Raw genomic sequence first — 17,557 nt, forward strand, 5'->3', positions numbered from 1 at the left:
TAGTTTTTTGATATTTTTAAAGTGTAACATGTGCATATGCGTACAAAGACATCCCAAAGGTTGTTTTTACAACGATGCAAGTACAGGGGGAAATCATTGCAGATTGAGGGGCTAAACTAAATTTTGCAAGCATCCTTAGACGTAATCTTCTTGTACATATTTTTGAACCCTGTATTTGTTTCGCTGCACAGAGTAATCTTCAGTTCAATATTACAAGAAAGAGACAATAACAACAGTAAATCCTTAGACATTTTCTCCCGTCTTTTCATGAATGCAGACGAGCATGCTTATCTTTAACATGCAGGTTGCACAGTTCTACTTGAAGTCTCCTTTTCACCAGTCATGAACAAAGGACAAAGAGTCATTAAACACTTATTCAAGAATTACCATTTCAGCTTTTAAGGGAACATTTTCCTCCCAAGCGAAATCCTTTCTACATGTGAGGATTTGCAAGTAAGAACTGTGAAATGCAGCTGGAACATGTTGTTATAAATGAAGCCAATGAAGGCCCTGAGCAGCCTCGACAAACCCCCAGCTCTATTAGTATGGAGCTCATGAGTCTGCGGGACTGGGATGAGGTTTTATATTCTATGGCCTCACACTGCTGCTTTCAGCAAACAGTCCGCCATTATTCGATCTGACAAGAGAGCAAACACTGTGCATTCAAGGGTCAAGAAAAAGCACGTCCCCCTCTCTTTGTCAAGTCCCTTCATCCTGCAACCTTATGTTGCTTTGTTTTCTCTCACATTTTCACACTTCCTCTTGTATCCCCTTGTTAAATCACAAACTACGTTGTTTTCTATTCAGTCACCAGCAGAATTGGCGATTACATTCCAATCTATTGGGAAGGTCTCTAAATAACACATCTTCCGACCCTTCTGCGTGTCTTAAGAATGTACTTTTGGCTTTTTGTGTGTAATTTATGCATCCCTTTTTGAGTGTCATTTACAGGGTTTGTGAAACACTGTAAAACAGCTTTTTTGTGTGTCAGTTAACAATTAAAGTAATGCAACAAAACTACCTCATTAGTTTCAGGAAAATCATGATCTATTTCCCATTACAGACCTTATTTGTACAGCGCGTATAGCTACACAGATGTATTTACATTGCAATCAGTACAGACTACACGGCGTCCAATTGTTACATTTAATGTATCTATATTTTCTCACAGATTTGCCAAAGATACTTCAGCAATTTTGTCCTCATGCTGTCAATGCGTTGATACTGTACATAATTAACTGCGATTGAGCAATGAACTCCTGATTTTAAATTCACAATGACCTTTACAAGTCAATGCTAAAGAAAGCCCTGCAGCTGCTAATTCAGCCTTTTGTTATTATTTCCTCTGCTATTTAGCGTGTAGGCCTTTTCTCTCTAAACCGTGTGGCTTAGAGGTGTGGTTAATTAAGACACTCTCGGCAGCATGCTCTTTGACAGACAGGAATGTCATTCAAGGGCAATCAAGAAATCCTTTGTCTGACCTCACCTGCACAATCAAAACAACCAAAGCCCTCAGCAACGACTTTATTACTTCCTTTGGATGGGTTCCGAAACTCAAGGTCAGCTAATTGATTTATGTACTCGCTTGTAGAGAGAGACAGGAGAATGAGACTTTTCATCTTTTCAGTTTTTGGTGCAATAATTATCATTCTGCTGAACAAGGCCAGACAACAAACGGGATCTCACAGTCTGAATGTCAATAGAATTGTTATATATATATATATATATATATATATATATATATATATATATATATATATATATATATATATATATATTTATATATTTATATATATATTTATATCATGAAGTTAATATGAATCATTATCTAATTTCTAGCTTAACCAAAAATAAGAAAAAACTTTTAACTTAACGTTACGTTTGCGGTCCTCCATGATTAGAGATAAGTCCTGACCTTACTTGATAGGACACCTTGTGCAGCTCGTTGGAAATCAACAACCTGCAGCAGACGAGCAGATCTTCTGCAGAGTGGTGCCTCCAGAGTTGGCTGCCTCCTAATCCTTAAGGTGTTTGGAAAGATTCTTTCAACAATAATTCCCTGCAAGGCTAATAGGATTACTTTTAAAAACCGAGGATGTTTGCTTGTACGGGATGCCAGTAATTTCGAGACACACAGAAATAGTGACCGTGGCAAACATCCCAAAAAACACTGCATAAAGTTGTTTTTCTATCTGTAGTTGGGATTTTTCAAATGTACACTATTGATTTAGACTCATTAACAAATTCATTTTGAATGTACTTCAACAAGCTTTTAAAAATGCAACATTCCAGCAAATGTGTGAGTTTTTGTTGAGTGTTTTCTGAAGCGAATAACAAATGACGTCATTTGTGGCAGAGTGTGAGGACGCTCCAGCATGAAGTAGACTCCTGGACAGGAGTGACCTTTCTCTATCACATTGTACAGTACTTCCTCTGACACAATTCTCTCCTGGCCCGCAAAATAAAGAGCCCCATCTGAAAAAAGAGCTGTGGGAATCATCACTGCCTTTCCACACAGACGAGGGGGCTCCTACATTGTGAGCTAGCAAGAAAGACATTCAGCAGTTTCCACAACAACCTAATGCTGCAATTTGGAATCCAAAACAGAAGTTGTGAGGACTGGATAAACATAGTTGTTTGGCTGAAAAGGTCTTTTACAGTCTCTTAGTCATACGTGTGTAAGACAACTTGTATAATACCTTTGAAGCACCTATTGTGCTTCAGGGAGGGCACATTAAATCATAAACTAATACAAGGTTTTACCTTGAACGGTTTTAGGTCTATGTTGGCTAATGGAGTAGCAATTTTAAACCAAGCTTTTCTTTTTCATGTGCCAATCTTACGATCACCATTACGTACTAAGCAGTTGAAGTAATAGATTGTCAATCTTAGTGTCAGGTTTTGTTTGCATAATGCCAAAGAAAGGAAATAATATAACCATTTATGTAAGTTATTTATGCAACCATAATGTGTTGCAAATATGATCCAAAAGGCCTCCAACATTCTACTGTAATTTCATCACAGCCAACATAACAAGATAATCTTCCCGTAGAAATGAACTCAAAGTCAGATTTCTGAACAGAGATGTGAAGCCCCAGACAAACTTTCCTTATTCCGCGGTTCCCTTCATCCTAAAATTGTATGTTTGAAGGCAAATGTTTCATAATATAGTTATCGAAAGTTTAAGAAGAAAGTAAGTCCATCCTTTGTATTTCAAATTTGGACATGGCACTGAGAGTTAAATCACCTCCATAGTTCATATGTTAATCTCAAAGAACCTTCCCTGCAGGGAGCAAAGCCTTGCTTGCTTTAAGCCATGCATGGCTCTCTGACCTGCACTTTTGTTCTGAAGTGCCTTTGGCCTTTCTTTTAGGCCCCTCAAATGTCGCCTCTGAGTGACCAGTGTGGAAAGCGGACACACAGGCGACAGCAACCCGAATGGACCCTGCAGAGCAGCTAAAATTATGATGGACCATTTCCTTGAAAGGCAGTGCTTGTAGAAAAGGGTTTAGGGCCTGTGAAATCATAACAGTTCTAAATCTTTCAAACCATTGCCAACTCGTTACTGCTGATACGAGGCTTAAGGTGATTAGACCACAGCACTCTTTCCCTCTGCTCTGCCATGTGCTTTCTTTCCTTCAAGAGGATTATCATATCCTTTTTCCCTTAATTGGAGAGGGGAAAAGTATGCTCGTATGGGACCCAGAGAAAACGAATTGTATAGATATAATATAAGTTATGATGATGGAATACATTTCTGTCCATCACAAAAATGCAGCTCTCTTATAGCTTTTCTTCAAAAAAAATATTTGCGATTGACTATTCTTTAAATTAAATGTAGTCCGCTGACCATTTTGTCTTTGATTTGTTGTTGTGGAAGCCCATGGAGCTAAACAAGTCTGAAGACCTGCTTAATGGCTAAAATGTTCATTACACATTTCAATAGAAAAGTCTTCTCAATTTTATAGTCAGAGCCTTACTACTTGTGGGGCTTTAAGTGTTATTGTTTTTGCTCCTGTTGAGCCAAAAGAAACCTTGTGTACTGTACTAAATGTAACTGGTTGATCTCTCTCAGAATCATGAATATCCACAGCGTATTTCATGATCATTACTATTTAACATACTTTGTCATAGGCCAACATTTTAGTCAACATGAACTCTTGACATTGATGAAGGTTGAGGATCACCCAAATTATTAAGAGCTGTGGGACCTTGAATATTCATACAATTATCCTGATTAATATCCAACTTTATGGCAGCGTGTTCATGATCAAAATGTTGGATGGACGGACCAAAATAACAAATTTCTCATCACCATCTTTTGCCTGTGTCAAAGAAGCAAAAAGGCAAAAAGGGTAGAGATAGTTATTTTGTAAACAACAACAACGTTGTGCTGTGTACTGAAGATAAATAATACCTGTTAGATAAAGATCCCGGGGATTTGATGCATTGTAATTATTATGAGTGAATTGGCTGAAACAAGGTACTGAAATCTGCTTCACATGACTTTGTGGCTCCCACTACAGGTGTGAAATCTGATTGTGGCAGTTACATATCATTAAAATTATCCGCCATATAAGAAAACAGTCAAATTGAAAGTTTATTTAGAGCTTAAGCTGCCGCCAGTCTCCCTTAACAATCAAAGAGTTGTTCTAACAATAAGCAAGGGTTATACTTCACCAGTATTCAGATGGTAAAACAAAAAGCTCCCATGGTTGTGTCTTCCTGTGTGGTCTGTTTTAATACTATTTGAATGGATTCCTTGTGAATCCCACACCTAAAACTAAAGTAAACTTGCTAAACCAGTAAGCACTTTGCTGGTCCTGTGCACAACTGTTAATTTATCCCGAAAGTGTTATTTGACGTCTTTTATGCTACAGTGAAACACAGTTATTGCAGATCATGGAAACTCCTAGAGCACAAAGTCCATTTGCAGTATATGATCATTAAATATTTTTAGATGTATTATGTCTATTGAACAGGATTCACAAGCTTGTCCCAATTTATCCTGCATAATCAGGTGCTGGCTCTGTGGGCAAAGGGCCGCCTGACTGTCTGCGTGGTTGAATGAACAGGCGAGAGAGTCCATGGGGCATCGTGGCCCCACGATGCTTCACGGTGACCAAATAAGGGCTGACTGCAACATGTATTCTGGGAGGAGACAGGGGCACAAAGTTGGCACAGTCCAGTCTCTCACATTCTTTGGCCTCTCTCAAAAGACTTCTGTCCCTTAACACACATCCAGTATGTTAGTGAACTGAACTTGTGTTTCGAAGTGCTGTACAATAGCTTTTGTTGGAAGGTTCATAACTCATACTCGCCATAGGGTGGGTGTAATACATCATTGGGGTTTTACTTTCCTTTCCTAAAAGGTTTACTCGAAACCAACAAGACACAGTGCAGGCAGGCAGGTAATTAATTCATTGGATGAATTAAGATGAGTAGCCACTGGAATTTATAGGACTCCTGCTATAACCACATACTTTTAAAAGGAATGTGGACATTGTGTAAAATACAGTCAAAAATAAAATGTAATATACCTTTAGCTTATGCAATGTATTCCCTGGTTATGACGTCCGTTTCTGTACGAAACAGCACAGCAGTGCAAAGATCCAACATGAGAGATACCAGTATTGTTCACTAAATTCTGCCTCACTGCTTTAAGTGCGGGTTAAAGATTAACTCTGGTGTTTTCCTTGGGGCCTCTTTGAAGTGGACTTACTCCAACCCCTGCTTATCTTAATTAGAAAGAAATCTGGAGGAGTGAAGTGATCCTCTGGAAACGAGCACCTCCACTCCCCAGCTCCCTGAAGGCCACACTGTGTTGGCACTTAAAGGTCTCCTAAACTCAATATTTGCTGATGTCATGGTGCGATTGTATGTTGGATAAACTGTGAGCATAAATTATTTTTTTCTAAGATTTTAAAGCGCTGCTGGATGTATCCGCCTCAGATCTTGCCGGATATGAAAAATGAATAATGAAAAGAGCCACTTCATGTTTGTGAACACTGTTGAAAGCAAACAGGTGTTTAACGTGATTCATGTTGAAAGTTAGAGCTGCCTCTTTGAAGCTTAGTTTGATGCGTAGGCTGTTTCTTTAGTGTCTTGTAAGAAATTATGCAAAACGTAACCATTCCATGCTTTTATTGAAATGTATAAAGTACTAGGGATAAATCCATAACGGTAAGCAGCTCTAAAATGCCCCTACCTGAATGTTGGATTGTAAAAAGATGATTATATTCTCCATTTTCTAGAAATACGCTTGAGATCAAATGTATCAGCTGTGTTAAATGTCTACGCCAATGTGTGAAATTGCATAAAGACCGTCTAGGTTTCAATTACCTGGCTCTCCACTCAGATATCAGACATGCAGTGTTTACTGGTGGCATGCGTGCCATGCAGCTGGCTTTTATCCAAATGTAGTCGGGAGGTCCTGCCATACACAGGTCACCTGTCTCTAGAAGAATGATGTGGAACACACAGGAAGCGTTAATCCTACACTGTGGTATACCTAAAGAATGTATGAGGTGAAACATGTATCACTTGAGACGTTTTCAAGTAAGAAAAACAAAAACATGTTTTGGAAGTCTCTATTTCCAGATGATATATTAAAGTAAGTTAACCTCTGCATTATATTTGTTGCTTTCAACACAGTGTTGTGCAAAAATAATTTGAAGCTCAAATGTTTTGCACACATCATTACATTTTTCAGATGGTATTCTTTTTTCTTATAACAGAAATCAGGCTTGCTTGTGTTTTTATTGGATTAGACTTAATGCCATACTGACTAGTCAAACAACCTTTCCTGCTGTACTTGTCATTTATTCTGTGCTTGGCCCGCATCATAGTGCCCATGCTGTTAGTGAAGCAAATTCTGGCATAAAAAACTATGTATTTGGGATTAACAGACAAATGGGTTTTGCACGGGCACAGTGAGTTGATGACTGAGCAGCAACAAAACAACACCGACTATAACAACTTCTGATTGTTTTTATAGAGGTTTCATCAATTAAAAACACAATTTAGTGGCCTACAACTAAATGATTCAAACAATTTGTAAATATTGCAGGAGGGTAAAAAATAGAGCAGTTTCTTGTATCATTACTGCTCAAGCTTCACAGTTTCTGCAGCCTTTTGTCCCAATTACAGCCCGGTGTTGACAATCCCAGAGTCTGTCTGAAGTGTGCTCTGAAATAGATCTTCCAGTTCAGGGAGCATCCGTCTCTATCTTCTGTATTCTTCCTCTTTCAAACATTTTTGATAAAGTACAATAACGCAGGTAATCAGAACCGCAAAGATACATTATGGAAACTCTACATTCATAGTTTCAACTCTAAGTCAGTCAGTCACTCGCTCTGTCTGGGGGAAGACATCAAAGTGACTTAATCTGTTCAATATGGATCAATGAATTTAGTTAACAAAATGATTTAATTAGTTGGTTTTGTATGAGATGGAGGGAAGCAATTCAAGCTCTCGTTTGTCCGTGTGCATCACACTGACTTTTTATTCCAGTTATGGCACAATATTGTCACAAAGCATCAATGTCTGGGCATTAACCTTTCTTGCCCAATGCACCCCAAGACCTGCTGCGCCCATTATTAGACAAGCAAATCATTAAAAAAAGGTTAAGTGACGTTTCCTCCAGGATCTCCAGAACCACAACGTTGATTAACTTCAATTAAATTACTAAAATACAGTAAAGCCTTGTGGGAAGAGTTCTGTCCGAACAGGAAAAAATGAATTTACCATTAAGTTTATGTAATTACATAAACCATGCAACCCTTAAAATTATTATCACTCTTTCGCGCAAACGTAACTTTTCACCTTTCTGTTAATAAATACTCTTTACGGTTGTAGATTAGTACCTGAAAAATCCAAGTGAAGCTGGGTTGTTTCATTTTCCCACTCCTTTGACTTTTCACACTGCAATCTGGGTTTGGAGATTTTTTTTTCTTTTTTCGAGCGCGTCACACGTCTTAAGGAGGGATTTACACAAATGTTGATACCCAGCATGTCCCAATCCGAGCATGTTTAGGCATGGAGCTTATAACTTGCTTTAATAATGCTAGGTGTTCATAGTAATGATCAAAATGTGGTAACATTTTATTTTATTTTTTGTATCTTTTTACAAAAGAAGTCTGAAAAAAAGATATAAAATAACAATATAATAATATAATAGTATTCTGTAAAAACAATATGTATACTATATCAGACAAAAGGAAAGAGCTCTGAATAGGTGCAGGGAATATTTCACACATGCACACACACTCAGACACACACACATTCGTAAATGCATGCACCCTCACACATAATAAAACACCCAGGGTGAATGTGTATAGGTCTCACCGTGCCCATTGAGGAAGGAAATGGACACAGTGGAGCGGTCAGCTGGATGTAACAGATTTACGGACCATAATGGCATTGGTGGGGTGAGGTAGGCACTCTCAGTCGGTCCTAACATAAACAACCGGAACCCTCTGAACAATGTCCCTCCTGCCTCCCAGCGGTTTCACTTTTATTCCACAACGTTCAGCACCGCCAGATGTTTAGTGGCTCAGTCATCTGTATCTGGTCCTTGTGATCAAATACAGCAGCAGGCACTTTCCCGATGCAACCTGGGGAATGCATTCAAGCAGATTTTTTAGAAATCAGTGGATAATTTTTTAGAACGCCAATCAGTGCTCTGAAATCTTTGCATGGCTTGTGTCAGTGTTTGTGTACCTGTGTGTGTGTGTGTGTGTGTGTGTGTGTGTTTGATGTCTGTGTAAGTGGATCTGCTTTGAGTCTTTTTGACCACATGGTAGCAGCGATGCCCTCCTTAGCCTCTGCCTTTGAATCCAAGTTCAAAAGGAAAGGATGACATAACTCTGTTCAGACAGGAAACAGCCAGTGTTTATCTTAATTAGAAATTAAGCGAATCAATGAAACAAACTCCATTCCTGTAGCATTCGCAGCTGTGCAGCACTCTTACCTTCCACTGAGTGCTGGCAAAAAGTCTCAAAGTCAAGTCGTAAGGGTAACCAAGAAATCATTTTAATAAGGGCTGTTGAAGAAATAAAAAGCAATATACATTTTCCCGAACACTATTATTTAATAGATTTTGTCCCGGAGAGGCTATCTGACCTTTTGTCTGTGTTTTCCCTTTCTGTGTGATGAGTTTTTATTTTCATTTGATGAACTGTATCTGTTTTCAGGTGGCAACAAACTGAAGAACCAGCAGTTCCGTTTGAACTGGGCTTGGATCTCTTTGGAGAAGCAACACTACGTGGTGGACGAAGAAGTCAAGTTCCTGGAAGTGGTGCTGAAACGTCGGGGCTACCTGGGGGAGACTTCATTCGTTAGTAAGACACCTTTAATTTAAGTAATTTTCGTAAAAAAAATGTTGCTCTAAAAAAATATTAATTAATAACTTAAGTAAGAATATATACTAATGGAATGTTTCTTTACGAGTAGATACTACAAAATAAAAGGGAGAAGTGGTATTTTTTCTTTAAAAAAAAATAAACATGTGCCAGATTCTTTTCAATAAGGTAAGTACAGTAGATCACAACAACATATACACATTTGTTTGTATTGTAGTAAATACTTGTTTATTCCTGTATCCACACCAAAAATCACTCAGTTGTTGCTTTGTCTAAGGACGTATTCACCCCAAACCTTCCCTCAATCTGCTGATGCTTCTCAAGTAGCATGAAAGTAAAAGTTCAAACAGACAAAGAAACAAACTAAATGAAAAACACACAGCACACAGACACAAATACACACCGCCTTATATGGTTCAGGACAGTTCTAAGGCTGACCTAGACATCCTTTAGGGTCATACAGGTCATCCTTTCACTTGACATCTCCAAACAGTATTTACGCTCCAATGACACAAAAGCACAGGACAATGCCTCAGCTACTACATGTGCACACGAGAAAGGTCACCCAAAGTTGGTGTGCGTGGAAAGGCGCCGTTCCAAATTTAAGTCGAGGAAGTTTACTGTCCGGAACCAAACAGACAAAGACTCTTCACCCGGTGCAATAAAAACCAAGCTGCTGTAGGTATTTATGAGTGGCAGGAATTCTTACTAGTGGCACTTTTATTCTGTCCATAAAAATGTAAAGGTTAAATCTCCTTATTTGCTCTAGTGGATTTGTATGCCGCGTGGTGTCAGAGCAATAACGCATCTCTGAGGTGATATGGTATGGACATGTTGCTGACCTTAATAATGTCTCAGGCTGCACAGTATTTCTGTACCATCTCTCCCACTCAGTGCAATACAAATTAACATTTTAAGACAACTTACAGGTGATGACCCCACAGTGATTTCTTGATTAATTAATTAATTAATTAATACTAAATACCAACACGTTAAATTGTGTTAGGAGCTTGGTCAAACATCTTTGATCTTGCCTTTTTTCTGGAGCATCACTACTGTTTTATTAATGAGTGCATTATAAATGAAATAAGCGCTACTATGAACTTTGGATGCACTCTGTGTTCAGTGCCCGAGAAAACATGCCTTGAATTTTCAAAATCTTCAAAATTACTGTTGTGTGCTTTCATGTCCAAATGATAGCTTTTTATAGTGCAGTTTTCTTATGATTGAGGCAGCATGAAGGAGAATGATAAAGAATGAGGTAGGATGATGTCCCTTTCAATGATGCTGGTGATGGAAAGCACACAAAAGAAGTTCCAATTTGTATTTTTCACGTCAGGACCATTTTCATTTATAGCACCCTCAAAGTACCAGTCGCAATAAAGTTTATTTTTCTAAATGGTGACATGTTGTTCATTTCTCATGACAGTAAGAGTACATTACATCCCCAGGCATTGATTTTCTTTTGATCACACACACTACTTTTTCTTCTGTCAGTCCTATCAAATGGCTTTTGAAATATACATCTTTCAATTTCTTACCAAGAACAACATTTGCTAACCTAACTAAAAGCAACAGAAGCAGATTTAGGCTTAAGATGTGAGCTGAAATATTTACAGATATGTATATCTACAGAAAGTAACACAACACTTTAATAATTAACATGTTACTCAAGAAATAACATTTTCTTTTGTCCTACATGCTTCAAAAACATCTCTGCAGCAATTAAGAACTATGGTAAAAAAGGTTAAAAAGAAATAAGAGCATTCATTATCATACTTTCTCCCAGTACTCATTTAGAGTTTCACTCTCCCTTTGTTGCTTTGAGGATCGGCGAGCAAAAGCAGAGAACCATCTCTGCAGGCCACCAGCACCTGACAATTCAAGCCTTCCATCTGCCTCAGTGCCGCTATGAGATAGATACTGATCCCTGGCCAGTACCTTCTCACGAAGACTGGGGATATCTCTTCTTGCCCAGCCCCACCTGAGTGAACACGGATCAGAGGAGCCCACTGGTGGGCCGCTGCTTCACTGGTCAACGAGCACAGTGCAGGTGTCACCAGTTTGGAGGCTACAGCGAACCCACCTGCTGCAAACCCTCAAAGTGGCTGCTGTGCTCATGGTTATCCAATCCAGGCAGATAGTCTGGAGCAAATCTCACTCTCTCCGAGCTACTCTTTGAAGACTACCGATTTTGCAAGCTCTATTGAACTTGACCATTTTATCCAACCACATATGTGCATGGGCCTTTTCCCTTCTGTCTGTACTTGCATATCAAAGCCCACTTTTTATTTTCATCAAAGGACAGAATGGTAATTTTTATTAAAACCCCAACTCATACATTTCTCAATCCGCGGTCTTTTGAAGATCTTGTGTCGTCCTGATGCGATATTTCAGAGTTTCCCCTCTCTTTTTTCCTTTCTCAGTTGTAAACAAACAGCATATCTTTTAAAAACGTTTAACTTATTCATGCTTATACTAGTGCTTTATTTACACAGTCATTTTTTGTTTTCTACATTTACGGACGCCTATGAGAATGCCTGTGGGTGTGCGGTAAGGTTTTTTTTTCTATTTAGTGCCAGACCCCTGCTGCTTGTTACGTGGCCAGATAACAAAGACAATGGAGAGACTGTGTGACATTTCACCAGCTTCATTGCTCCTGCTCAACAGGAATTCTGCCAGTGTCACAGCCATACTGACTCGAGGCCCCATCAAACAGCTCACATGCTGAAGGTCAGACTTTGCAAGTCAGCCTCCAATCACTGCTGCTAAGACCAAGCTGACATGAGGAGTAATTGGCTTTATTCTCACCATGGCCATTGAAAACCCGGGGGTGGGAAACTGTCTTTAGAAGATGGGCAGATAGTGTCGGGTTAGACCAACTGGGACCTGACATTTTACTGGAAAAACAATTGTTTAATTATAAATCCGCGGAACTGTAACCATTTGTGGTCACGCTGATACCACAATGCACAAATTGCAGATACATTACACAGAAATGTGTTTATTAAAAGAGTGGTATGACAAGTTAATAATAATGGTTGTTGGTACCAAAACTCGACCAAAGTAATACATTCTCTCACATGCCTGGCAGATGCTATCTGATTTTGATGATAATCTATTTTTTTTCCACGTCCTTTCAAAGGTATAGGCACAACGGATGGCACTGCACAAAAGGACAAGGATTTCCGAGGGAAATCTCAGAAACAGGTGCAGTTCAACCCCGGCCAGACCACAGCCACCTGGAAGGTGCGGATCCTGTCGGATAACGAGTACGAAGTGTCAGAGACCTTCCAAATCGTTTTGTCTGAGCCGGTGATGGCAGCTCTTGAATTCCCAGAGATTGCCACTGTAGAGATCCTGGACCCGGATGATGGTCAGTAATGATGCATGTTTACATTTAACTTGCTTACAGTGTTAATTATGCTTGGTTTTAGTGAGATTATATAAACTCCTTTTAAAAACGCAAAACAAAAATTTGCAAGGCCCTTTTTAAATATTTTGCCTGACAATGAAACTCACTCACGTCCTGTTACAGCTTTCTAAAATAGGGTAATTGGGCGTTTGATGTCACATGGTCCAACAGGAAATCATGTGACATCATTTTGCATTGACGTTCAACAATCATAAAGAAATAAATCCACTTCAAAGGGAACCAAAATGTCCGTGATAATTTGAATGAGGGCTGCAGCCTCAATGGCCGACACACACCTAATACACTCGGTGACCAGCGACAAATAACACATAAGCATACAATAATATCCATGATATTATAATTATAATCCTTGATATATTAATTTTAATACTGTATATACAATCATACATCGTACATGAGCTTTCTCTGCACGTTAGAACTTGAAAAAACATTAAGAGAAAGAAGAAAACAGGGAAACCAAAATGATAAATTATAAAACTAGGCTGCATCTTTTTTTTTTCTTCTTTTTTTTTGTATAGCCCAAAATCACAAATACAAGATCTCAAGGAATGCATTGCATTTTACACATCTATGTGAGAGTAACTAAGGTGTATTTTTTTTCTAGCAGCATAGATGTCAGTTAGGTCCAAGAGTCATATAAGCTGTATTCATTATTGAAGGTTAATGCTTCTCTCCATCTGCCCAAGACATCAGAGCACATGATACTTTAAATGCAGAATTAATTCAAATGGAAAAGGAATGTTGAGAGAAACCAACAACACCCTGAACCCATCTGTATTTTAAAAATAGCTATATAATGAGAGAAAAAAGCAAACCAGAACTATGGGCCGTATTTTCGTTTTACAAGTGTGGATAAACAATGTCAAAAGGAAATATGGATATAACCACGCTGACCTCTCTTACATCTGAGCTCTACAAGAACAGATGAACGGTGTTACTGAGAACAGCTTGACTGTGATAGAGCTGAGATAAATAACTGCACAGTATAAATATGGATACTGCTCCTCCTCATCCCACAGGACTTCATTGGGTGAAGATGAAGAATTTTCTGTCGACAATGTATCCTAATTAACATGTTTAGTTGGAAAATTATTTTGCAGAACATCAGTCTCTAGAGGGCAATCAACAAAACTGGCAGCTTTTTTTCCCCCCATATTTGTGTCTTTATTCCATGAAGAGAAAGTGTCGCTCAACAGCCACGTGAATATTATCATACCATTATACTGTTTATGGTTTCTAAAGATTTAATGCATTTTGGCCTCTCAAGGTTAAATAAACTCTGAAAGCTTATAAAAATGTATTTTTTTTTGTTTCTTTTCACTAAAAGCAGAACGATGGAATAGCCCAGGGGCTGCCACCATGCAACTGTGAAAAATAAATGATCTCACACCGGCTCAGGCTGAAAGCAGCTTAGTGTTTGAAACAAGAAGGGAAGAGCGCTCACATCATCCCATGCAATTGTTTTCTTTGTCCTCGGGGAGGGAGAGGACTTCAGGTTAGGATCTGTTGTGCTTACCAACACTTTGTAAATGTGGGTGACCACAACGCTTGCTGGGAGGGAGACAAAGCCTCTGTCTGAGCTCTTCGGATTTTATGGCAGAAATTTTGCAAGCTCATTACCTTCCCGGTTGTCATATACAGCTCAGAGAAGAAAGGAGAAAAAGAGATGGAAAGCTGCCAGTAAAACCGTTGAGTAGAAAGAAAACTAATAGTTTACTTGTCTCTGCTTGCAGACAAAATTTACACACCTTTTATATTCAAGCCTATTTTTGTGGGAAGGTTTAAATTAAAGTGTGCAAGACAATGATTTGTTAATCTAATTCCCTTAAGGACTTCTTACTCTTTTTAGAATCAGCGTTCTCTGACTGATAACATTTTCTTCATGCACGTCTGTCTGTCTTGTTCTGTGTTTCAGTGTAAGCCGACTCTGGGTTGTAGTGTTTGCTGCAGATAAACAAACAGTAGATAGTGGCTTTTGATTAAACATGATGGAAGCAGAGCTGTAATGAGAGCTGTCAGTGTGTGTAAGCTGCAAGCCGGTGTGCCAAATGTTATTGATGCAAATAATGTCACGCATGATTTGATGCTTTGGAAGCTTTTCTCTTTTTGTCATCGCTTCTTCATTATTCAGTTCACTTCACCTGATTCACCTGATTCAAAGTATGACATTCAATTTGCCAGAAAACTGATCATACACAGTGTAGCGAAGGGTATGTGCAATTATAGAGGCTATACCGCCTCTCAGAAGAGTATACCCACTTCCTATTCTGTAGTACACCCACCTCATCAACGGCTACGACACCACTGTTCATACTGAAGTGATTCAGATACAATTTAACATAAAGGTATTCTATTTCAATAATGTTAACGCACTATGTCGGATGTGTGTTCATTTTTCTCATATCCAGAGTCAACAGTGTTCATACCCTCGGCCGCATACAACATAGAGGAGGACATTGGTGAGCTGCTTATCCCGGTGCACAGGAGTGGGGATGTCAGTCTGGAGCTGATGGTCATTTGCTACACTCAGCAAGGTAAATGATAGTAGTCTTCCATACCTTCTTAACTGTTGTTAAGTCTGCATCATGTTTAGCTTTTAATGGTTTTATATGAAGCTCTTTGAATCACCTTGTTGAAATGTGCTATACAAATAAATCTTCCTTGCCTTGGAAGAACTGAGAGGGGAAATTCAACTAGTACACTTAAAAGTGAAGAGAGTCATTTCTAGTCATATAGATGAAGCAGTATTTCAGAGATACACGGAAAAATTGTTAAAAGTACAAAAAGATTTAAGATTAAGGAGATTCAAGAGGTTTTTACTGTCATATGCACATATAACAGACATTTATTCTATACAATGACAATCTTATTTTGCTCTGTCCTCCTCACACAGAATTACAATAAACTTAAGGTAACAAATTAAAAAAAAAATTAAAAATATGGCACAAAATATAAAAGATACAACAGTATTGCACAAAAATATGATGGTATATATGATATGAATAGTATTGTTCTGATAAATAGGACAAAATATGATAATAGTATTGCTCATTGTATCTTTACATTGCTACAAAAAAAGGAAATTATATTCATGTTTACATTGTTATGTGAAAAAAATAAACTGTATTGTGACAAAGTGTGGATCATTAACTTTGCTTTCTGTTTTCTGCCCACTAAGTTTCGGCCACAGGCACCCTCCCCACCACAGTGCTGTCCTACTCTGATTACATCTCCAGGCCCGAGGACCATCGCAGCATCCTTCGCTTCGACAAGGGAGAGGTGGAAAAAGCCTGCCGGGTGGTGATCATCGATGACTCCCTGTATGAAGACGAGGAAGGCTTCAATGTCACCCTCAGCATGCCGATGGGGGGCCGTCTGGGCTCAGATTTCCCCGTAGCTCGAATCACAATCATCCCCGATATGGAAGACGGTAAGATGACGTTTCACTGATAAGAACTGTGAAATGGAATGTAATACAGTGTCAAATCGTCTGTTCAGGTACGAGAAATTAAATGGTATCCCATAATGAATCCCTTTGTGGCATTTAGAGACAAGTCTTTTTGTTCCTTTCCCGTTCAAAGGTTTTTCAATTGTGATTAAAGCCTCAAGAAAAGTCAGAGTGAAATTGTTTCTTGGCAGGAAGTCCTTTTATCTGATTTAGACGGTGGTGCTAATGTATTTGTGCAATCTCTAATGTTATATACGTAATGGATAAGAACTTCGACAATAGCTGAGAATTAGTTTGGAAAAAGGCTTTAAAAGTGGAGTATATTTTGCTGAATTCATCAAAGAGAGAAATTCAAACAGTTTGAAAGGTGGGCAGACAGACTGCAAATATTGCTGTGCATGCAATGTGTATTTGAATGTGAATTTTTTTTTTTGGTGTGTGTTTGTGCTTGTCTGACAACGTCTCGGGGAGAAAACGTTTGAGCGTGCAAGCCTCTTTCCTGGAGGCGAAGCCTTTATCTCGTATCTACAGGCTGAGACTGGAGGGCTGATAGTAGTCTCCCATATCTTCCTGACGCCTCTTTGTTCCCCAACACCTGACGGCCATTCCTCAGGTCTTTATCGCTCTGACAAATCTCCAGAAGCACTGCTCTGAAGTCAAGACTCTGAGATCACAGGCAGCCAAACTCCAGCATGATCGCGGAACCATCTTTTTTTCCTCAAAACCCATTTGAAGCTACATAATTGGGGTGATGGTGCAATATTCAATTCAGCATTATGTTATCTGATGGCTTGGTTTAAGTAGTCAGAAATTAATGGCCATACAAAAATTAATACTTTTCTGCATGTATTTGAAGATAACACTGAGATTTATTTTATCTTCTCAAACTGCAGAAATTACTCAAAATTAGATTCCTTCCTGAAGAGACCCTCTAATTTCATAGAATTGTACGTGATGGTAAAAGCGCAAATTTAACGCAATTTGTAAAACTATAAGGATTTGAGTACAGCGTAGCGCTGATCCAGCTCGCTGATGAATCTCCAACGTGAAAAGAAATGTGTGCTGCTGGTCAGTGACGATGGTCCTGCTGTTCACACCTTTTCCCCTTAAGAGCATACTCTCCAGAAAAATATGCCAGAAACTCTCCAGTGCTTTAGCAAGTATTCAGACACAAACAATAGAGCTGACGATGTGAATCATCCATCCATGAGCCTGTGCTGAGGAGGTCTTGTCTTTGAGGTTACTGGAGCAGCAGTTTTCAGAACGTGTAACAGGTTATTCTCCTCCACTAGTCCTGCGGACCTCTAAGCA

The 17,557-nt window shown here is 38.9% G+C and overlaps 1 protein-coding gene across 1 annotated transcript in view; it reads left to right on the forward strand.

The window, feature by feature from the left end:
* The window catches only part of frem2b (FRAS1 related extracellular matrix 2b), a 50,615-nt gene that overhangs the window by 14,638 nt on the left and 18,420 nt on the right, over window positions 1-17,557 (forward strand). The window contains exons 3-6 of the mRNA XM_068584064.1: window positions 9,195-9,341; window positions 12,508-12,738; window positions 15,207-15,332; window positions 15,977-16,228. Coding sequence (XP_068440165.1) covers window positions 9,195-9,341; window positions 12,508-12,738; window positions 15,207-15,332; window positions 15,977-16,228 — 756 coding nt within the window. The remainder of the gene's footprint in view (window positions 1-9,194; window positions 9,342-12,507; window positions 12,739-15,206; window positions 15,333-15,976; window positions 16,229-17,557) is intronic.

The sequence above is a fragment of the Clinocottus analis genome, unplaced genomic scaffold (assembly GCF_023055335.1).
Source record: "Clinocottus analis isolate CAN_PGR_092001 unplaced genomic scaffold, fCliAna1.0.p SCAF_2, whole genome shotgun sequence".
Classification (NCBI taxonomy): domain Eukaryota; kingdom Metazoa; phylum Chordata; class Actinopteri; order Perciformes; family Cottidae; genus Clinocottus; species Clinocottus analis.